This window comes from Leucoraja erinacea, chromosome 14 (assembly GCF_028641065.1).
Source record: "Leucoraja erinacea ecotype New England chromosome 14, Leri_hhj_1, whole genome shotgun sequence".
Taxonomy (NCBI): domain Eukaryota; kingdom Metazoa; phylum Chordata; class Chondrichthyes; order Rajiformes; family Rajidae; genus Leucoraja; species Leucoraja erinaceus.
This window is the reverse complement of record NC_073390.1, coordinates 13,404,805-13,428,963: the sequence shown is the minus strand read 5'-3', so window position 1 is coordinate 13,428,963 and position 24,159 is coordinate 13,404,805. Positions and strand designations below refer to the sequence as shown.

Genomic DNA, 24,159 nt, shown 5'->3' with positions numbered 1-24,159 from the left:
ACGTTACGACTCTTTAGGCGACTTAAGGGGACCACTCATGACCATACAGGTGACACCCCGGCGACCATATGGTGACAGCCTAACCGCCTGTAGTCACCGAAAAAATTGCCCAAGTGGGACAGGGGCTTAAAGCATTACTTAAAAATGTGGGATGGGCAGCATTTCTGAAGAAGTCTCGACGTTATAAACGTCACGCATTCCTTCTCTCTAGAGATGCTGCCTGTCCTGACGAGTTAATCCGGGATTTTATGTCTATCTTCAGTGTTAACCAGCATCTGCAGTTCTTCCCTACACTTAATGTTTGTTTCTTACTAGTTTTCTGTCGGAGAGAATTCCACAGTTTGTTGAGGTCATTGTTCTGGATGTCAGGGATTTTCCTGAACTGATGCCTGGCAGCAATCACTGTCAAAGAAGATTAGTGTTCACACTTCAGAGCTCATTAAAACTGTGTGTCTCACTGCCTTTCTGATGCTTGAAAATCCAGGTCATGACGTCCAACTCGCAGTCCAACGTCCTGTAACCCATGGGGGTCCATGGTGCTTCTACCTCTACGGAGATTTTCATAGTAATCCACACAATGAAATGTCAATGCAAAGATCTTCAATCAAAGTTATAACTGACAATTGGTAGAACTTCTGAGAAAATTTGTTGCATTGGTTTCATGTGATGTGAGTAAAACAAAACTACACAAGACAAGGAATAGCTTCTTTAACTCAATTTCTCGTTCCCCAATAGTTTCTGGTATTCCTGGCTTATGTAGGACAATGTACCAAAAGCCTTCTTTTTCATCATCTACCTGTGTCACCAATTTCAGGAAAATAAGCACTGGTACTCCTTGAAACTTCTGCTCTACAGCACTCCCCGACGGCTCATTGTGAACGTTCCACCCTGTTTTGACTTTCCAAAATGCAACAGATCGCACATATCTGAATGTTACTCTGTTAGCCATCCTTGTCCCACGTCCAGTTGATCAAGATCCAGCTGTAATTCTTGATAACCATCTTCACTTCCTATGATGCCACCTATTTTAGTTTCATCTGCTAGAAGCCAAAAATAACATTTGTGACCCATTGCACTACTTATATAGCTTTAATTCAAAACCATCAGTGCAATGGAATATGTGTAAAAGACTTTCTTTGAACTTTCCACTAATTGTCTGCAGAGGTTACGTTGCGAAATTGGAAGAACTTGTACATAAGGTACCAACAATTACCAGAAAATGAACGTTGGCTTGTGTCCAATTATAACAAAGTTGCACTTGCAGACAGTTAAATTCTTTCGACAAAGTATCATGGTGTGGCTCCCATTAAAACAAACACACAATTGCATACTTTTATTGCATGGTAAGGATAGAAATATCAAATATGGAGAATCTATGCCAAAACAGTGCAAGATAGTGCTACAAAGTTTTGGACCACCTTACTCACAATTGCCCTGTGGTGAGGTGTATCATGTTTTGTTCAGATTGATGTTATATTTTACAAGTTATTCACATTTTTGACTTGACAAAATCCCACTTTGAGAAAAATGTCATCCATCTGCACTGGCAGTTACAGCTATGATGTCGCAATGGGATCCAAATCCATGCTGGCCCTGCCCGCAACAATGTTGCAATTACAGAACACTGAGTCCTGCCAGCAGGTTTTTTAAGTTTAAAAACAGGGAGGTTGAATAGGAGGAGCGGGGAGTGCTGGGGGAGGTAGGGGAAGTGCAATTGGATTATTTTTTAAAGTCCCGGCAGCATGCAATTGGGAGGCTGAAGAGGAGGGGGATCGAGTTGCTGGGGGATAAGGGAAAATGAGCCGCCCCTGTGCAGTTGGGGACTATGGGTGAGTGGTGGAATATTGCGTTGGGGGAACGGGTTGCGTTGGGGAAATGGGTGAGTGGTGGACTATTGCGTTGGGGAACAGGTTGCATTGGGGAACCAGGCCTCCCGTGTGACAGGGACCCAACAAGTCCTACTTGGTCAAGTAACCATTAAATTATCTGCACTTTGAGTCATTCAGATGACAGCTCAGATGTTTGCAGCAGTTAGTACATCTGGTGTACAATCTAATTCACCATGAAAAATCCTGTTTGCGGTACCATACCACTAAAATGTGTCTGCTCAAATTCTCTCACTATCAAGTGCATAACTACATGTGTAGAAATAATGTTGGCTTTAACCGAAGATAGGCACAAAAAGCTGCAGTAACACAGGTCAGATAGCATCTCTGGAGAAAAGGAATAGGGGACGTTTTGGGTCGAGACCCTTCTTCTGAAGAAGGGTCTTGACCCAAGACCACTAAATGTGTATACCTGTACTTAGTTTTGAGGTTATCACAGAATTTCAAGCATTTCAAAGAATTGGTGTATGGTATTTGGTAATTCCTCTATTTAAAAAATCCAACTGCAGGCAGGATGGCTGCCATTGTCTGCTTTTCCAATGCAATTAATAAGCAATACTCTTGAATAAAAAATAGTAATCTCGTCTCTGGAATTTAGGTGTGTATGTCCCTGAACTTGCTGTCTAACAACACTGTGGGCTTACTCTTGCCAATTGAATGGTTGTGATTCAAAAACGTGCATCCACATCACTAACACAGTTGTAATTGAAGGCAATAAATACTAACCTTACATAAGCTTGATTGGATATTATCTGCACTGAATCCAAAATCCAAACAGTAAAATGTGCTGAATTAGATTGGAGATCTTTGAGATTGCCTACACCTTACAACATAGGTCTTCAAATTTGGGAGGAATCATGCAAAAGTTAGCAGAGGGTGCATATTTTTAGAATAATCCTCAAGGGCTAGCATCCTGAAGCCACGGTCTCTGGTAGGAAAGTGCCGATTCGTCAGTGTGTTTGACCGTTCCGACGTCGGAGGTTTGATCATCACGACGAGAGGGGCTGTACATCTGGCCATCCATAGCGGTGACCAAGGAGGGTTTATGACTCCGACCACAGATGAACATAGGAGGAGGACTGACTGATCCAAAGATCTTAGAGCTATAAGATCTTTGGACTGATCTTTCTTGCTCGCACTGCGAGTGATGTCACCCCCCCCCCCCCCCCCCCCCCCCCCCCCCGTTATTCAAAAGTCGGGCCATCGACTGAAGACCAAAGATCATAGTTGTAGACTGCGGCGGCCTGTGTTCCACACGCTGTGAGTGTAGAACGAGTAAGTCGGGCCCTGTGCTAGAGCTCTTGGGTTTGTCTCTGGTCGGGTCCCTCTCCCCACCCTCCTCTTCCCCCCCTCTCTTCCTCTCCCCCCCCTACTCTCTGCCCCTCCCCTGCCCTCCTCTCCCCTCCCCTGGCATCTCTCCTCTCTCCCCCCCCCCCCCCCTCTCTCCAACCCCCCCTCTCCCTCCCTCTCCAACTCCCTCTCCCCCCCCCTCTCTTCCTCCTCCTTCATTCATCATTCATTTATCGGGTAAAAATCCTCATTAAACTTGAATTGCATTGAACTACCAGGACTTGATGGGCTCATGATTGTTTGTGCCCTTCAATCACGTACAATTAGAATGTTGGCAGTATGATAAGGAACATCTTTAAATTTTAAAAGCAATTTTTTTCATTGTAGATAACATAAGTACATGCATGATTTAAACCATTAATTTTTTGCCAGACCAAAACAAGATTGGTATATTGAATTGTTGCAACTCATACAATTTAAACACTTCAGCCACTTCACAATCGCTTACTTGTCACAGAGGTGTAAAAAATCATGAGAGGAATAGATTGGGTAGATGCACAGAGTCTTTTGCCCAGAGTAGGGGAATCATGAACCTGGGGACATAGGTTTAAGGTTAAGGGGGAAAGATTTCACAGGAACCTGAGGGGTAACTTTCTCACACAGTGGGTGTATGGAACGAGCTGCCGGAGGAGGCAGTTGAGGCAGGTACTATCGCAACGTTTAAGAAATGTTTCGACAGGTACATGGGTAGGACAGGTTCAGAGGGATATGGGCCAAACCAAGGCAGGTGGGACTAGCGTCGATGGGACATGTTGGCCCATGGGAGCAAGTTGAGCCAAAGGGCCTGTTTCCAGGCTGTATGACTATGACTATAACTATCTAGCAAAACAAAGTTAAAACTACCCCTAAAATCATCAGATTCATAGTAAACATTTTTCAGGATGCATCTTCAATATGCACAGCACTAAAAGATAGAAGATGATATCTTGTCAAGGTGTAACACTAATATAAAATGCTCTCTGTTCAATAGTTTCACTGCTCCCATTTCATTCTTTATGGTTTGAGTCAGATGTATATATATGGTACACAATTTTAAATAAACGCTTACAGAATCAATGATTTGTTGTATTTCTCAGTTGACCAACAAGGATTAGCACATGATATAGTTCCACCTATATCCAACACAACATTTTTAATCTATGACATAGAAATCTATGATGTCTTCACCAGCACCATTATACGGTTAAAATATTTATTACTACAATCAAAAATCTGGCAGCGGTTTTGTAGAATTTAGTAACTGTGTCCTTCCTTTGGGTGGTCGCATGGCTGATGCGAATGTTTTTTGTAAGTGTTACCAACATCAAGTTATTGGTTATATTTGTTACAGTCCAGTCAGCACCATGGATTAATCATATTCAATTATCTTCATAGTTGTTTATACACAATTCAAAACATATCAGGAAGAGCACCATTATATCCGTTAACGTCCACGTTCACTTTGTACAGACTTGACACCGGCTTATTATTGATCGTAATTCTCCTGCTTTTAATGTTTGTGGCCTGGGTTTCCTGTAACATAAACATAAAGATTTTCTATATGCTTAGCTAAGTTGGTCCTATAATTATTATTGATAGTGTCATAAAGAGAAACCGCAGAGAAAGAGACCATATAGATAATCAAGTTTGCGCCAATCAGCAAGTACCCATTTTTACATTAATTCTCTCCCAGCCCATTTCATTCTCTATTTTACTCTTTTGTTCTCTGTCAGTAAAGAGGTTGCAATAATTTAAATGAATATAAGTTCCTTTGCTGCTATGAGTACATGTGGAACTTCAGAATGGTGTGCGCACACATTCGATGGATTGACTGAATTGGCTTCATTTGACTGTCTATGCAAGGTTGAATCGACATCCATGAGTCAATTGTGCACTGACAAAGACAGAGTCTCTTATTTTTTAAGCATCTGCAATATGATTAATATGTTTTGTTGAATTCAGTTCCAGATTACGTATTTTCACAAGCAGTTGGAATACACCCGTGGGCTTCCTAGTACTGAGATCAGTTTAACTTGGCATCATGCTCGGCACAAACATTGTGGGCCGAAGGGCCCATTCCTGTGCTGTACTGTTCTATGTTCTTTGTATTGACCAGGCACAAGTCTCCCCAGATCAACACTCCAGAACACTTGTCCATTGTTCCCCACTCTCTTCAGATAGGCAACATTGGTGAATACCCTTGCATACCAGTGAAGCAGTTGGTGCCTATGCAGAGGTAGTCGGCTGGCAAATTGCAGAACAGGCAAACTGTGGCATCAAACAAATGGACATCAGTAACCTAACACACACTAGGAACAATTTTACAACTATCCGAGGCTAATTAACCTACAAAGCTGTACGTCTTTGGAGTGTGGGCGGAAACCAGTGCTCCCGGAGAACACCCACACGGTCACAGGGACAATGTTCAAACTCCGTACAGACAGCACCTGCAGTCAGAATTGAACCCGGGTCCCTGGTGCTGTAAGGCTGCAACTCTCCCGTTGTACCACTGTGCTGCCCGAATTAATATCAGATTCTCAAAAATTTATGAACTAGATATATTAACAGATGGTCAGAATGCAATTATAGGCATGGAAAGAGCAGGTAATAAACTCCATTCAAATCTAGCAATCACGCTGCATCTTTCCGAAGGTCAGTGTTTATACCTGAACATTTGTGTGGGATCCAGCGTTGCCAGCCAAAAACTGTAGGCGTTTGCATAATAGTTGCACGTCCCCCTCCCGTGACATTCAATAAAAGGTGCCACACGAAATTCTTCCAAACACGATCCAGGTGAAGCCAAAGCTTGACCCGACCCCTCAGCACCTGAGCCTCTGTGCTGGAGGAGGAAGTGAGAGAAACATATTTCCATTAAAACATTCAACAGATTAGCAGTTTAGGGAATTAGTTTCAGAATTGAGGTGCAGCTAATCAGGAAACAGGAACATAGATGAGGGAGACATTGTGTATTTGTTGCCTTGCATTTCTTCAGCAGGGAAGAAGGTTAAAGGGCCTGGCCCCCATAGGAATTTTTTTTGGCGATTACAGGCGACTAGGCAACCACCTTCAACATGCTAGTTGAAGGTGGTTGCCTAGTTGAAGGTGGTTGCCGGAGGTTGCAGGTAGTGGAAGGTCTTACCTGCCACTACCTGCAACCTCCGGCAACCACCTTCAACTAACATCGCAACCGGCTTTCACTAAAAAATAACCGATTTTTAAAACGGCAACCTATTTTTAGTCGCGGCCGGTTTTGAATTTTTTTTTAATAATCGCCGGAAACCTTGGGTGAGGTGCAAAGTCTTTTGAGTTGAGGTTTCCTACGTGGGACAGGGGCATAACTTTCTACTTTATTTTGCAGACTGTTAACCATGGGGGAGATAAAGCTCCGATGAAAAATTGAAACCTTTCATACTTCAGAAAAAAGTTAAGCGATAAGGAAAGTTGTCAAACTTAGCAACTTTCATATTGTTGTGTAGGGTTCGGTGACATAGTGGGCACCCACCACTATGCTATAAGGCCAAGGCTATCAGCAGGGTGAAAGATCTACTGAAGGTGCTTGGATTGCACAAAGAGAGAACCAAGGAGAAACTTGAGAGCCTGATCCATACGGGTCAACGAGAAAATTGGTGCCCAGCTTAAAATTGCAGCAGATATAAGGGCCTGTTCCACTTGGCAATTTTTTCGGCGAATACCAGCATCATATCAGTGTCGCCAAAAGATTTTGAACATTTCAAAATCCAGCGGTGACAAAAAAATGTTGCGACACTTGAAAATATACGTCTTCAAGCCGCAAATGTTTTTGGTGACCTGATACGTCAATGATGCTGGCAGTCACCGAACAAATCGCCAAGTGGGACAGGCCCTTTACTGCATTTGTCTACATCATGTTGAACAATGCAATCGGCTGTAGAGTGGTGGATTCAGCCAGTGTGTCAGCTCTCCCCACCATCAAAAGCATCTACATGAAGTGGATGATCAGCCATGATCATATTGAATGGCGGTGCAGGCTCGAAGGGCTGAATGGCCTACTGCTGCACCTAATTTCTAATTTTCTATGTTTCTAAGTGCTACCGGAAGAAGGCCGCATCTATTATTAAGGATTTCCATCATCTACCATGAGTCCACTAGGATGGTACCATCAGGCAGGGTGTACCATCTCACTGCTATCGGGCTGGAGATATGGAGGCCTGAGGTCCCACACCAACAGGGTCATGAACAGCTACTTTCCTACAACTACATGGAAGGGCATGTTGCAGTTGTATAAGACGTTGGTAAGGCTGTATTTAGAGTATTGTGTTCAGTTTTGGGCACCATGTTATAGGAAAGATGTTGTCAAGCTGGAAAGGGTGCAGAGAAGTGTGTAAGAAGGAACTGCAGATGCTAGTTTAAACCGAAGATATACACAAAAAGCTGCAGCGGGACAGGCAGCATCGCTGGAGAGAAGGAATGGGCGATGTTTCAGGGAAGATTTAATAAGTACCTGAGGGGTAACTTTTTCACAAAAATAATTGTAGGTGTATGGAACGAGCTGCTGGAGGAGGTAGTTGAACCAGGTACTATTGCAACATTTAAGAAACATTAGGACAGGTACATGGATCGGATTGGTTTGGAGGGATATGCGCTAAATGCAGGCAGGTGGGACGAGTGTAGATGGGAAATGTTGGCTGGTGTGGGAAAGTTGGGCCGAAGGGCCTGTTTCCACATTGTATGACTCTATATAACCCTAATCCTACCTTGCCATTGGAACACAACAGTTCACCCCTTGCACGACCATGGACTTGTTCTTGTGTATTGAACCAATGAGTTGTTATTTTTTCCCTACAGTCTTCTTTCTTATAGAAATTGTATATATTAATTATATATAAGTTGTTTTTGTCTGTTTGTCTGAGTCTTTGTGATGATGCTGCAAGTATAATTTTCATTGTATCTGCACTTCCCTGTACTGGTGCATAAGACAATAATTTGACTTGATTTGAGCTTAGCAAAGTATAAATTAGATTTTTAGTTTCGAGATGCAACCTGGAAACAACCCGTTCAGCCCACCGAATCAGCGCCAACCATCGATCAGCCATTCATACTAGTTCAATGTTATTCCACTTTCACATCCACTCCCCACACACTGGGGAAAATTTACAGATACCAATTAACTTACAAACCTGCACGACTTTGGGATGTGGGGAGCACTCGGGAGAAACCCACGCGATCGCAAAGGGAAAGTGCAAACTCCACACAGACAGCAGTCAAGGTCAAGATTGAACCCTGGTCTCTGGCTCTGTGAGGCAGCAGCTCTACCAGCTGCACCACTGTGCCGCACTCAAACCCTAATTGTAAATCACAAGCACGAGTTGAAACCAACGTTTGTCTTAGTCTCTTCCCAAGCATGGACTCCATGGTTGCCACGGTATTCATTTATGTACATACCATTACAAATGAGTAGCCAATCCACATTGATTTCCAGCCTCTTGGACAGGGTGGGATCTGAATAGTTTGACTGTGCACAGCTATGACCATTGCTGGACTTTCGCAAACAACACATCTGTACAATGAGACACAACAAGAGTTAGAAAAATCTTTAGACACTCTTTAACACCAAAAGGCCTTATGCTGCTATCCTTAAAGCAGAAACACCCAACTTAAATTGTAGTATTAGTTCAATTATTTAGTACAATTTCTTTACTTTGGTTTACATCAATAACAAATTCAAATTTTGTTTGTGAAAATTAGCTGAATTCTAATTTAGTTTTGAGAGTGTGAAACAAACCCTTTGTCCCACCAAGTCCATGTCGACCAGCGATTACTCGTACACTAGTTCTATCCCACACCCTAGGGACAACTTACAGAATTAACCTACAAACCTGCATGTCTTTGTGATGTGGGAGGAAACCGGAGCATCTGAAGAAAACCCATGCGATTACAGGGAGAGTGTGCAAACTCTATACAGGTGCTGTCTGCATGGAGTTTGTACCTTCTCCCTGTGACCACGTTGATTTTCTCCAGGTGCTCCGGTTTCAGGATCAAGCCTGGTCTCTGGCGCTGTTAGGCAGCAACTCTACGCAACGTCACCGTGCCACCCTAAGTTTTCCCTCCCTTAATCAAATCCATGATGCCCAATTGTAGAACCACCCCCACAATGCTACCCTAATCAGCTCGCTTTCTACACCTGTCGGGATTGAATCTGGAACTCCCCAGATTAAAGGGCTCAACCAATTCACCGGTTAACTCACTGGCCCTGGGCCATATTTTTAAATCATGCAATTCCAGATGGTATCCATAAATTCCTTCAGAGGATTACAGATGCATTTTCGAAGGCAATACCTGCTTATAAATGGTTGCAGCTCTTGCCCTTTGATCGGAGCCATATCCATTGGCATTCGTTTTGAAGTTGACAACCAATAGGAATAATCATTTCGTGACGCATAATTGCAGACATCATTTATATCACAGAACAAAAAAGGCATCACGCTGAACCTGGGCAAGCAACTCCCAGCGGTTCCTGCAAACCACAGAAATAAAGAAGCACAAAGATGAAGTGCGCATCAATTAGACTGGATTTCTAGCATATGTGCACCGTGTATTATATTTAAGTACTCCTCCCAAATGCCATGGAGAATTGTGGTTTTCTTTGAGATCAAATGAGGTTATGAAATTCTTGCTGGGAGTGAATGAAATGCATGTGTTGTTGTTGTCCCTGCAACTGATCGGCTAGAATGCTGAGAAATATATTCTCCACTCTGCATCTTTCCCTTCACTCTACCTAAGGTACTTACGTTTGGCCGGATTGTATTTCTGTATAGTATCTGGATTGATTGGATAGCATGCAAAAAACGCTTTTCACTGCATTTGGTACATGCGGCAATGATAAACCTGAACTAACATGTCACATGGAATGCTGACGGATATTAAAACATGAGCATTATTCATGAATGCACATAAACTGGGAACTTCATTTATCACACAGCAGCACCAGTGTCCTGTTGTGTGGCTCAATCATTTTCACTTTTAATGCTGCGATAAATGGTTATGGGTTCAAGTTCCACCCCAAAGGTCAAACACACACACATTACAGAGAGGCCAGGAATTGGACTATTACATTGAAAGAATCAGCACAGACTCAAATGAGCAAATGATACCTTTTGTCCCATACTAATGGTATGATAATACGGATGCAGTACAATACTTTTGCTTCCTCTAAATTTAGACTTTAGTGATACAGCATGGAACAGGCCCTTCAGCCCACTGAGTTTGTGCCGACTCGTGATCACCCCGTATACTAGCACTATCCTACACACTAGAGACAATTTGACCTACAAACCTGTAAGTCTTTGGAGTGTGGGAAGAAACCGGAGCACCTGGAGAAAACCAACGTGGTCACAGGGAGAACGTACAAACTCCATGCAGACAGCACCTGTAGTAAGGATCAAACCCGGATCTCTGGTGCTCTGGCTGCGCCACCGTGCCGCCCTATACTGAACCTCAAATACTATGAAACTCATCTGCAACAATCATGTTTAAATCAATTACATTTTTCAGAAACGGCTTCTAGAATGGGTTTGCATACCTAAATCTTGCCCATATGCACGTCTGTTGCCTTGCACAAAGAGGAGAGAGTAGCCAATATGTAGCTGTTTGGTGCCACCTGGGCACAGAGGTATGTCTCTCGATTGACTGTGTCTTGTATAGACGAAACCTTGGATAACTGATGTCGATGGTCCTGAAGATCCTTTAACTCCTTGCTTTCCTTTTGCACCTGGAGACCCCTTTGATCCTAATGTTAAGCAAAAATACAATTTTTTCCATTTGATGTTGTCTCAACCAAAACTGCATTTGTAGCTTTGATTTCAGCCTATTGATCTACTTATGAGTGTTAACAAACATGTTATGGCATATGCTTTAAAAGATATCATCACATAAAATGAATGCAATGTAATAAAGATAAGATGAAAGGACATGTCACTGCATTTACCAACCCCTTCCACAGTAATAGAAACAATCTGTGAGGGTTTATCAAGAACTATTTGAAGTGGTTGCCTTATTTACCTGTCGGTCCATCAAATCCAGGGGATCCACGTGGTCCTGGGTGACCTATAGCTCCAGGAAGCCCATTGAGACCAAATGGTCCAGATGGGCCTGGTTTTCCTATACATGAACCAACACAGGAAAAGGTTTAGAAACAAGGAACTGCAGGCGTTGTTTTACAAAGATAGGCACAAAATTATGGAGCCACGTCCAATGTCAAGTCAAGTCAAGTTTATTCCTCACATACACATACGAGGTGTGCCGTGAAATGAAAAGTGGCAATGCTCACGGCAAAAAGACAAACAACCAAACAGAATCACATATTCTTTACATATTAAATATTGTGGGCAGATGTAATCCCAACATCTACCCATCCCCTCCCCTTTCTGTCATTTGCAGAGACTGCATCCTCAGCAATTCCTTGGCCCACCCAAACCACCCCCTCCCCAGCTGTCATGCTGTCTGGATGTCAGTGGCCAGTGATGTTCCACAGTGGTGTTCTGTTTGTGATTATATATAAGTGACTTAGATGAAAATGCAGATGGGTTGGTTAGTAAGTTTGCAGGCGACACCAAAATTGTTGGAGTTGCGGACAGTGCAGCTGTCATAGGATACAGCGGGATATAGATCCTGGATACAGATATGGACAGATGGAGTTTAATCCAGGCAAATGTGAGATTGAACTTTGTGAAGTCCAATATAAGGCTAAAGTGGACTGTTATTAGCAGGACCCTTAAGAGCATCGACATAGAGGTCCGTGATAGTGGCAACACAAGTAGATAAAGTGGTAAATAGTATGCTTGCTGTCAATGGTTGGGGATTGAGTTTACGAGTGAGGGAGTCATGTTGCAACATTATAGAACTTTGGTTAAGCTGCATTTGGAGTATTCCCTGCAGTTCCGGTTGCCCAATCACAGGAGAGATGCTGGGGCATTGGACAGCACACGTTTGGCACATGGTGGGCTGAAGGGCCTTATGTTCTATGTTCTAAATGGTAGAATATGTGATTTCCACCACATTGTACATTTGCAAACCATGTTACTACTATGTCGCTTGTGGTGAAAAAATTAAACATGAAAGACACTGCAGTGGAATTTAACGACATTTCTTTGCGTTTCGAACGTACCAATGTGTCCAGGTGAGCCAGGAGATCCTGGACTCCCACATCCTCCGTCAGGCCCTGGCAAACCTGGCAATCCTTGGTCACCCTTTATGGTGACGGTAGGTGGCCCTGGTGGACCTAAGAGATAACAAAGGCGTTTAAAGGAAAAGCAGAAACAATTTGAAAGAGACACAAGTACATTGTTATAATTATAGCTTTGTTCAAGGAGATGCCCATATATTACTGTACTCAGACACCATTTGGAGGAATACATAGACCTGAATCTCCTTGGAAGACACTCAAGCATAAATTCTAAATATTGTTTTCATTGCCAATGAACCAGAATGTAGCCTTAATCAATTGAGATGGAGTAGACGTTGATCACTGAAAAAATGCAGTTTACTGAAACAAATATATACTTTTACTTAACATGTTAGAAAGAATTTCAACAATTGAAAAGCTCAAAAGAGTCTACGGTCATTGCCTTATTGCTGGTCACTGACAGAAGCCTGTAAATGCCCCTGTTGTGTGGGCACTGGGTCAGTTGTGATCAGGAGCCAGGTGGATGTTAATGTGTGCAGTTACCTGAGGTGGGCACAAGAACGGTGAGCAGGGCAAGGTAGATCACCTCGCTCCCGTGGAGATAGCTGTCTGTGCTTGTTACATTTGGTGCTGTCATTTTGGATGAGTGAGGCGGCATCCTCGCGAGGGAGGGGAGCAGTCGGAGGTTGTTGTGCAAGTTGGCACAAACCACATAGGTAGGAAGAGGAAGGAGGTTCTGCATCACGAGTTTACGGAATTGGGTAAAAGACTGAAAAGCCAGACCTCCAGGGTAGTGATCTCAGGATAGCTTCCAGTACCTCGTGCTAGTGAGGGTAAGAACAGGAAGATAGGGGAAATGAATGCGTGGCTGAGGAGTTGGTGCAGGGGGCAGGGGTTTTGATTTCTGGATCACTGGGATCTCTTCTGGGGCTGGGGCGACCAGTACAAAATTGACGGGTTGCACCTTAACTGGAGGGGGACAAACATCCTAGCGGGCAGGGTTTAAACTAGAATGGCCGGGGGGGTGGGATCTCCTACAAGACTGAGGCACGTGAGAGGCTAGAATTGGGTATGGAGGGTGGTGTGGGAAAGGTTAGTGGGCAGAACAGGCAGGTGAAAGGCGGAGAGCAAGGAAGGAGGGTTGATTTCAACTGCACGTATTTTAATGCAAGGGGCATGACGGCTAAGGCAGATCGGCTTAGGGCATGCATAGGTACGAGCGACTGGGACTTTGTAGCCATGACTGAAACCTGGTTATGGGAGGGGCAGGACTGGCAGCTTAATGTTCCGGGTACAGGAGCTTCACGAGAGACGGGGGTGAGGGAAAAAGAGGAGGGTTGCATTGATGGTCAAGGAGGATGTCACGGCAGTGATCCGAGGTGACATTACGGACGGTTCGTCTGGTGAGACTATATGGGTGGAGCTGAGGAACAAGAAAGGGATGGTCACCTTGTTGGGGGTGTACTACAGACCCCCGAATAGTCAATGGGAATTTGAAGAACAAATATGCCAGGAGATTGCAGACAGCTGCTGGTCAAAGAAGGTTGTTGTAGTAGAGGATTTTAACTTTCCCAATATAGACTAGGAAATTCATAGTGTGAAGGGTTTACATGGGGTGCAATTCCTCAAAAGGAATTGGGACGAGAGGGTCCACGCGTTCAAATGCTCAACTGGGGTAAGGCCAACTTTGAGTGCATGAGAGAAGGCCTCGCTCAAGTTGACTGGAGCAGGTTATTTGAGGGGAAAGGATATGTACGTCACCGTTAGAGTGGAAGGCAAAGCAGGCAAATGTAAGGAAGCTTGACTGATGTGGGAAATTGAGGCGTTGGTCAAAAACAAGAAGAATGCATGAGACAGGTGTGGGCATCTGGGATCATGTGGATCCCTGGAGGTGTTTCGGGAACTAAGGAGTAAATTGAAAAAGATTTAATAGGAATCCGAGGGGTAGCTTTTTCACACAAAGGGTGCAGGGAACAAGTTGCAAGAGGTAGACAGGTACATGGATAGGACTGAGTTGGAGGGATATGGACCAAGCACAGGCAAGTGGGGCTAGTGTAGCTGGGACATTGTTGGCCGGTGCGGGCATGTTGGGCCGAGGGGCCTGTTTCCACAATGTATCACTCTATGACCATGACTCTAGTATGGGTGTCAGGGATTATGGGGACAGCTGTGGAGGCCAAGTCAATGGATATTTTTAAGGTGGAGATTGATAGATTCTTGATTAGTATGGCTGTCCGGGGTTATGAGAAGGCATTAGAATGGGGTTGAGAGAGAGAGAGACAGATAGTCACGATTGAATGGTGGTGTAGACTTGATGGGCCGAATGGTCTCATTCTGCTCCTAACGCTTATGAACATATGAAGTTGAATATGGGGTAGATACAAAATGCTGGAGTGACTCAGCAGGACAGGCAGCATCTCCGGAGAGAAGGAATTTTTTTTTTTTTTTTCAAGATACAAGATACATTTAATTGTCATTTGGACCCCTTGAGGTCCAAACGAAATGACGTTTCTGCAGCCATACATTACAAACAAATAGACCCAAGACACAACATAATTTACATAAACATCCATCACATCGCTGTGATGGAAGGCCAAATAAACTTATCTCTCCACTGCACTCTCCCACCCCCCCGATGTCAGAGTCAAAGTCAAAGCCCCCGGCTGGCGATGGCAATTGTCCCGCGGCCATTAAAGCCACGCCGGGTGGTGCGAGGTCGCACACCGGGTCTTGGTGTTAGAGCCCCCGGCGTGCGCTCGCAGAGTCCCGCGGCCATTCCAAGCCACGCGGGGCGGTGATGTTAGGCCCCGCTCCAGGAGCTCTTCGACCCCGCAACTCGGGCGGGAGAAGTCGCCGTTGCGAGAGCCCTGAAAAGCGGTCTCCCTCCAGGGACCCGCGGGCTCCCGGTGCCGCCGTCCGCAGACCTGCAGTTGAAGCCTCCGACTCTCCGGTCGGGCCGCAGCAGCAGCAGCAGCAGCGCTCCTCCACCGCTCCACCCGCTCCGGACTTGGCCAGCCCCGCGACGGCGACGGTGAGTCGTCGGCACCAGAGTCCCCGGTCTCTTCCTGTTGGAGGCCGCTCCTCCTTGCAGCCCCAACGATAACGGAGACCCGACGAGAAAAGGTCGGGTCTCCCGTGCAGGGAGAGATTTAAAAGTTTCCCCCTCCCTCCCACCCCACCCCCACCCCCCCCCACACACACACCCCAACAAAAAATAACAAAAACTACATAAAAACATAGACAGAAAATAATAAAACGCGGACGGGCTGCAGAGGCCGCTGCTGACAAGAGTCGCGCCGCCCACCCGAATGCATGATGGAAAATGGATGACATTTTGGGTCGAGACCCTTCTTCAGGCTCGGTCATAGACTTTCATGCACTGCGATCGTTCAGGCTGGAACTAGAGGCGCTTACTGTTTGCTACGAGCGGTCCCTGGGTCTCTTTATTCAAAAAGAACTGACTGCATTCTCAACCGAGGCACCAAATAAAACCTGCACAATTTTCTGCTAGTACTGCAATACTGAGTGTCTGTCTTTGAGACCACAAGTTTACATAAAGTTTCCCTCAGTTTCCACACTGAAAAGTTCGGCACAAAGTCTTATGCAAAGTTGGTACTTGTCTCGTCCATGTAGTGCCCATCAAAGCACCAGGTCTCATAAGCCACCAGACCCATCAGCCTTCTTTTCCAGCAGAATGTTTCCTTCAGGAAAACGCCCTGTGTTATTCTCTCATCAGCCAGTAATCTCTGGAAAGTCATCTAAAAGGTTTGACCAGAATGCCAGGGCAGTATTGGAGTTGGTAGCCAGGAGAGTTAAGTTGTAACATTATGCCTTCACCTTTATGGTCTTTTCTTGTGCCTATTCAGAATGCACATCAAAGCTATCTGAAAGGACAAAACGCACCAGGACAGAGTTGTGCAGAGGAAAAAGAGAGGAGCCAGTTTACATCACCAGCAGCTTGTAAATCAGAAGACATGTGGGATCAGCGATAGACAGAAAATGCTGGAGTAACTCAGGGGGTCAGGCAGCATCTCTGGAGCAAAGGAAAAGGCGATGTTATGGGTCGAAACCCTTCTTCAGATTGAGAGTCAGGGAAATAAGGGGGAATTAGTGGGGATAGGATTGCTTTGTGTGCCATCATAGACTTGATGGGCCAAATGGCCACTTTCCATGTTGTAAAGTAATAAAGAATATGGAATCGCAAATCCCTCCAGATAGAGGACATGTCTCCTATTCAGAATTTCTTCACGGGGTGGGAGATTGCAACCTGCATGTGGTCCGCCCTGTTGCAACTAATGCAATCAACCTGGCGTGCACAATCAAATAAGATCAAATGGAATAAGTTGTCCTACAACTTTAAGCTGTGCATGCCATACGCAAGAAGAAGAAGAAGAATTTCTTCACCAGGGTCTCTGGGACAGTATGGAAAATCTTGGAGCTTGCTCTGTCTGAGGTTGCAGTATTAGCCTGTTTGTCCCGGGTGAGAATAATGTGCAGAATTCCAGCCAACACCCGCCCAGCCCCAAGGCCCCTTCCTTTGAGAAGCATGGACTAGCTTCAACTGGAGCTTGCTGCACCTGCACCTGCCCTGACCTGACCACTCCATGCTGAGACAGTAAGTCAATCAACAGCATGCACATAAATGAGCAGGCAATGAACAAAGCTGACCCAGTGCCCGTATTGAAGGACTGCCATGGGTTAGGCTGCATCGTAGCTCCCCTGCCTAATTCCAGCACCATACAATTCAGCCCCAAAACTATCTTGCAAGCTATTTCAGTTGAAGACTCAGTCACTTTAATTATCTCCCCCAACTCTTCAAATTCATTGATCTATAAAGTTACCTGGCTCTCCAACCTGTCCTGGTGGACCAGCATTTCCCACCTGCCCCTGGGATCCTTTGTCACCTTGTGTACCTGCAGCAGAAAGATTATTGAACTTAGAATTACAAAGAAAATACAACAAAGAAATAGGCTGTTTGGTCCAACTATTCCACCAGAAGAGACACCTGTTGCTAGCCATTTAGTTTAGTGTAGTTTATTATTATTGTCCTGTGTTTAGGTACCGTGAACATCTATTCAATCCCGTGCTATCCTGTCAGTGAAAAGACTATACATGATTACAATCAATCCATCCACGGTGTACAGATACAGGATAAAGGGTATAACGTTTAGTGCAAGATACAGTCCAGTAACATCCAATTAAAGATAGTTTGAAGGTCTCCATTGAGGTAGATGGGTCAGGACCACTCTGCAGTTGGTGAGAGGATGGTTATCCCTATCCCACTCTGAACTATCAGTCTGTGACCTCCTGCACTGTGACAATGATGTCCAGCACAAGCTTCTGGAGAGAGAGAGAAAGAGAGAGAAAGAGAGAGAGAGAAAGAGAGAGAGAGAACGAGAGAACGAGAGAAAGAGAACGAGAGAACGAGAGAACGAGAGAAAGAGAACGAGAGAACGAGAGAAAGAGAACGAGAGAACGAGAGAAAGAGAACGAGAGAAAGAGAACGAGAGAAAGAGAACGAGAGAGAGAGAGAAGAGAGAGAGAGAGAGAGAGAGAGAGAGAGAGAGAGGGAGGGGGAGGGGGGGGGAGGGAGAGAGAGAGAAGGGGGAGAGGGAGAGACAGAGAGTGGGGAGGAGAGAGAGAGAGAGAGAGAGAGAGAGAGAGTGAGAAAAAGAGAAAGAGAGTGAAAAGGAGAGATAGAGGGTGGGGTGTTAAATAATGAACTGGCATCAATTAAATAATACACTGGAAATAATATTAAATTTTAGCAAATGGACTCAGGAAATGCTCAGCTTGTTCACCAAGTTGATCTTAGCCAAGAATGTAGCATGTGAAATGGCCTGGCATGCCACCCAGTTCAAATGGCAATGGGACTAGGATGGATAATACAAGCTGGCCTTGCCAGTGCTGCCAGCGTCTCGTGAATGAATAAAAGCAATCCCAGCAAGTTAACATCAATAGTCTCTACAAGTGGCAAACATTCTGCTCTTGTCATCCTAAGGTGAAAATAAATTTCCCATGGAGTGGTCAGATTTATTCACATTCTTGCATTCTTTGCCAATGTTTCAAAATCTGATTTCGCAAATTTTGTCTGCGTTTGCCACATTCATAAAACATTACAATAATATTTCTTAGATCAGGAAAGATAAATATTCTTGTCACATTACCTGGGAACCCGGGAGTACCAGTGTCACCACGGTGACCTTTCGGACCTGGAACTGAGGCACCAGGGGTTCCCTGTAGAATTGACAGGAGAGATTAATCAAAATAGTGAATAAACTGTTGCTACCGGTGGTGGGCAGATCAGTTGCACGCCCATGGTGTACACGAGGAAATTCTCAGGAGGAGCTCAGCAGGTCGGCAGCATCTGTGGGGGAAGGGAATGGTTGACGTTTCGGGCCGCGACCCTGCAACGGGACTCACTGTGGTGAGTGGAGAGGGGGGGAGTTGATCTAATCCCCCGTCTCACCATTACCCCCTTCACTTTTCTCTGGCTATCTTCTCTCCTGATGTAGGATTTCAACCTGAATCTTTGACATTTCCTTACCCCCTCCCCACAGATACTGCTTGACCCGCTGAGTTCATCCAGCAGACTCCTTGGTGCTCCAGATTCCAGCATCTGCAGTTTCTTGTGTCTACAACAGGACTTTGTTAATCTGCACTTTCAAATGTACGTGGGCTATAGACTACACCTTCTTTAGATTATTCCACATTCATCACACATACTAGCCTTAAACATTCAACCTCAATAGAATGTGGTAAAAACAGCTGAGAGTGTAAATGCTGGGATGCTGCTTAAAGGTGAGAAGGTCAAAGTTTAAAGGTTTATGAAAGGCTTGTTTCCGTGCTGCATCTCTAAACTAAACTAAATTAAACCCGCATGTTCCTGTGCTGTTCCCTTCTATGTTCTATGAGTCTCAAACACCTCCAGCACATATCAGACAAGTAGGCATATCACACGTGTTACCTTCCACAATTAGATTCAATGTCCGACTACCCTAGGCATGATTACAATCGTGCCTCATCGTAATGTCAACATTGCTTTGAGAGGTGGATGTATTCCAAAAGTCAAAGCCATTCCCTCCCCTGCATCCTTACTTACAACAGGCTGAAATAATTATCTCTGCCTTACAGCATGTCATACCAAAGTCATACAGCATGGAGACAGGCCCTTTGGCCTAACTGCTTATGAAGTCATATAGTCTTAGGCCCTTTAGCCACCTGCCTGCGTTTTACCCATATCCCTCTAAATCGTTCCTATCCTTGGACCTGTTCAAATGCCTTTCAACTGTGACCTGGCAGAAGAAGGGTCCCGACCCAAAACGTCACCTAACCATGTTCTCCAGGGATGCTGCCTGACCCGCTGAATTACTCCCGCTGAGAGGCTTTCGGTCTTTTTTTGTAAATCAGCATTTGCAGTTCCTTGTTTCTACAACTGTCTTTTAAATGTTGTCACCGTACCTGCCACAACTACCTCCTTTTTGTAGCTTGTTCCATATACCCACCAACGTTACCCCTCGGGTCCCTATTAAATCTTTCCCCTCTCACATTAAACGTTTCCCCTCTCAGCTTAAAACTTTCCCTTCTCACTCTCTATCTTTCTTTCATGACAAAAAGAGAGTGTCAAGAACACAGATGATATTGCAAACTTCTCACCGGTTGTCCTGGAGGACCCGTGTCACCTCTGTCACCTGGATTGCCAGGAATTCCTGGGACACCACATGTGCCCCTATCTCCTTTTAGATTGCCCCGTCCTGATTCACCGCGCAATCCTTTCGGCCCACGGTTACCTGAAGATAGAAGGAAGAACCATGGTCATATTCACTCATTAGAAATCAGGTTCTAAAACCAATTTCTAGAAGGGTTCCAACTCAAAAGGTCACCTATCCATTTTCTCCAGGGATGCTGCCTGACCCGCTATGTTACACCAGCACTTTGTGTCTACCTTTGGTATAAACCAGCATCTGCAATTTTATTTTATTACATTCTAAAAGCAATCGGGTTGAAATATAATATCTTGAATAAAATGACACAGGATGCTGGAGTAACTCAGTGGGTCTGGTAGCATATCTGAAGAACATGGAAAGGTGATGTTTTGGGTTGGGACCCTTCTTCAGACTAATTTTAGATAACCCCGTCTGAAGAAGTGTCCTGGCCCTAAATGCCACCACATGTTCTCCAGAGATGCTGCCTGACCTTCTGAGTTAAGGGCCTGTCCCATGTGGCCGTCATTTGCGCGACATCATTTACGTGTCACGACGCACGACGCGCGCATGGTGCGTGATGACATAGGCAGTGACGTCGCAAGATTTTGTGATGTACAAAATCTTCGCGCACCATCTGCGTGACGCGCTAATGGCGGCCAAGTGGGACAGGCCCTTTACTTTGTGGTTCTTTTTTGTAAACCAATTGTCACATTTGCGAAGTGCTAATATGGTGACATTCTTTCTCATATAAAGTCCAGTAGAATATTGCCATATCCCAGATAATCGCTTAGCAAGTGTACAGAAATAGTCCACTGAGCCCGCATGCAAGAGGCGCCATGTTTTGGCACCATTTTCAAAGTGTGCATGCAAGTGTAAAACTGAGGTAAAGATAGTCGAGAAAGTTGTTGAAGCCCTTTAAAATCCTACGAAGGCAGTATTAGCCTGAGCTTTGCAGGAAACTAGTATTGGAACTCGCAAATATTTGTGTAACTTGGGACAGCAACTTGGGGTGGGAGATTGCAACCTTCACGTGGCCCGCCCTGTTTCGACGAATGCAATCAACCTGGCATGCACAATCAAATAAGACCAAATAGAACAAGTTGTCCTACAACTTTAGGTTGTGCACGCCATACGCAAGAAGAACATCAACTTGGGATTTCAATACAAAGACCTGAAACAGCTGTCAGTTTAGTTGTCTTAAAATCTTTCAAGAAAGCACGCCAACATTAGATAATACATAGTGGAAAAGATATTGTGGAAATTCCAAAGGTAAGTTATAGTTCATTTACATTTGGTTTACATTAAGGTTTTAATTTTTTAATCTTTCTACATATTAAATTTGGTAGTTGTAGAATATTTTCTGATTGTTTCACATTCAGAAGCATTCAAAGTTTTTAACAACTTGTTGGCGGGACTTATTCTAGCCACCACTACCTCCTTAACCCCCCCCCCCTCCCCTCCCCGACACTCAAAGCAGCATTGATGTGCTGAAAAAAAGGCACACAGTGTTGGGGTAACCTAGCAGGTCAGGCAGTATCCGTGGAGAACATGGTTAGGTGACGTTTTGGGTTTGGATCCTTCTTCAGATGTGCACAATGTCTGTAGACTTGCCATGGAGGTTAAGACTAGCTTGGGAGCACAAGTAATAAGGAGGAGGAGGATGCAATACAAGTGCAGACTTTCTATAGGTCAGCGGTGAACATGGACCAGTCATCGCTAGCCACAAATAAGGCAATAGAAGAAGAATCCACAAATATATGAATACAAAAGCTGGCCCTATGTGGATAGCTTACCTTTGTGCTGAAGTGCCCATGGTTTTATTCACTTAGCTGAGGAGTCATCTGATATAATATTTATTTAACATGGTGGCCGGGCTGCAATGGTTAATTTGGTTAATATAGGGAGGAACAGCAGATGCTGGTTTATACCGAAGATAGACAGAACGTGCTGGAATAACTGAGTGTGGTCAGACAGCATCTCTGGAAAAAAACAATAGGTGTTGTTTTGGGTCGGAACCCTTCTTCAGACTTCTCCTGAGATGCTGTCAAACCCACTGAGTTTCTCCAGCACTTTCTGTCTATCTTATGTTAATTTGGTTAGACCCGTTTCTCCAATTATTCCATATTCAAAGTCAATTATCTGCTTCATAAAGGAAGTGACGAAAGAAATACAAAATGTGTAACACATGGAAAACTGACTGAAATAATTGTGAGCAGGAACATTGTTATTCACTCAAATACGTATATATAAAACCGTATTGGACATAAAGTTGTCTTAAAAGCAAGTACATTAGCAACAATGCATAGTTCCTGAGCCCTGTCTTGAGAAGTCTCACCTATCGCTGGTTGATGAAACACTTCACCAGAGGCTTGTGGGTAAGAAAGCAACATAGAGGTGGATGGGAAGACAATGAAGGACATGTGAAGCTAGCACCATGAAAGCTTGTTGGGTCCTGGGACAAAGATCCTGTTCCTTTTGGGCTATAGGTTGTTAACATTGTGGATACTTCCCCTATTGCCCTTTTGATCTGCCAGGATCCTCAAGATCCAAAAAACATGCCCAACGGGAGTTACATAGAACATAGAACAGGACCAGGCCTTTCGGGCCGCTATGTCTGTGCCGAACACGATGTCAAGACTAAAGGGCCTGTCCCACTTACGCGACCATGGCTCCCAAATTACACGACCTCGTGGCCGCTTGAGGCGTACGGGCACCGTTTGGCTGCACGGGGCCGGTCCCGCTTAGAAGGGCGGAGTTGTGCGGAGATGGTCCCGACATCGCGCGGGGCTCTGATATTCTTGCAGTGGCCAAAATCTTTGCGCGCCAACGGCCTGTCGGCACGCTGGCGCATTGCGGTCGTACGCAGCTTCTTGATGTCATACGCAGCGTCTTGACGGCGTACGCCTAGCGCGTGGCGTTGCGCGAAGATGTCACCGGCGTGGCCATGCGACGCCCAAATTCAGTCGCAAATTACGTCACTCGCGAACTTAGCGCGAACTCCACTTCCGTTTGGTCGCGCCAAACGCACGCAATCGCATGCAAGTGGGGCAGGCTCTTAACTCTTATCTGCCTGTACATAATCTACATCCTTTTGTTCCCTCATATTCAAATGAGAATAAGTATCCTTATTGACCAACGTCTGCCTTCAAACAGATGGTTTGCATCTCGTCTGCATGCCTCCATTAAAACTGCAAGTTGAGGGATGTGACTTTGAGGAGGCTGACCTTAGATTTGGGTTTTACTTTGATATTTTCTTATCTCACCTCCAAACCCACACGTATGTAAAGCTCAACTTTTCTCAGGCCTTTTAAATAGAAGTTATTTCATTGTTAATTAAAGTTTACCTGTTGGCCCAGGGGTGCCACGAGGACCTTGGTTTCCTTTGGGGCCTTGAATGCTCATCCCGGTCGGACCAGGTGGGCCAGTTTCACCTGGAGGTCCACGTGGGCCTTGGGGACCTAGATCTCCTTCTGGACCAGGAGGCCCCCCATCATTATCATCACCAGGAGGGCCCACGTCTCCTTTGGCACCTGTTTGAATTTAAGACCAATGATAACTTCTGATATTTTGTTATCTAGCTGGGGAATACTCACCTGAACACATTTTGACAGTGAGTATTTCAGACCATATCATTTAGGATGACGCAGTGGCGCAGCTGGTAGAGCCGCTGCCTCCCATTGCCGGAGACCCCCGGTTCAATCCTGACCTTGGGTGCTGTCTTGTGTACAGTTTCCACGTTCTCCCTGTGACCACGTGGGTTTCCTCTGGGTGCTCTGGTTTCCTCCCACATCCCAAAGACATATTGGTTCGGAAGTTAATTGGCCTCTATGAAATTGCCCCTGGTGTGTAGAGAGCGGACGAGAAAGTGCGATGACATAGAACTAGTGTGAACAGGTGATCGAAGGTCGGCGTGGACTTGGTGGGCTGAAGGGCCTGTTTCCATGCTGTATCTCTAAACTAAAAATAACGAATAACAAGTATATTAATTTTCTGCCATCGTGCGCTTGGAAACCTCCATCGTTACAAATACATGGCAGAAATCGATAGACCTGCTACCAGAATGTACTTGGATATTGCC

The 24,159-nt window shown here is 44.9% G+C and overlaps 1 protein-coding gene across 1 annotated transcript; it reads right to left on the bottom strand.

Moving 5' to 3' along the window:
- Positions 1-3,528: 3,528 nt before the first annotated feature.
- On the bottom strand, positions 3,529-24,159 carry LOC129703282 (collagen alpha-3(IV) chain-like). The gene is made up of 11 exons (XM_055645627.1): positions 23,426-24,159; positions 20,032-20,165; positions 18,543-18,612; positions 17,217-17,288; positions 12,358-12,471; positions 11,253-11,351; positions 10,774-10,980; positions 9,531-9,708; positions 8,637-8,751; positions 5,882-6,054; positions 3,529-4,748 (listed from the first exon to the last, which is right to left on the bottom strand). Exons 1-11 carry the CDS (start codon positions 23,481-23,483, stop codon positions 4,673-4,675), a joined length of 1,296 nt encoding a protein of 431 aa, XP_055501602.1. The 5' UTR covers positions 23,484-24,159; the 3' UTR covers positions 3,529-4,672.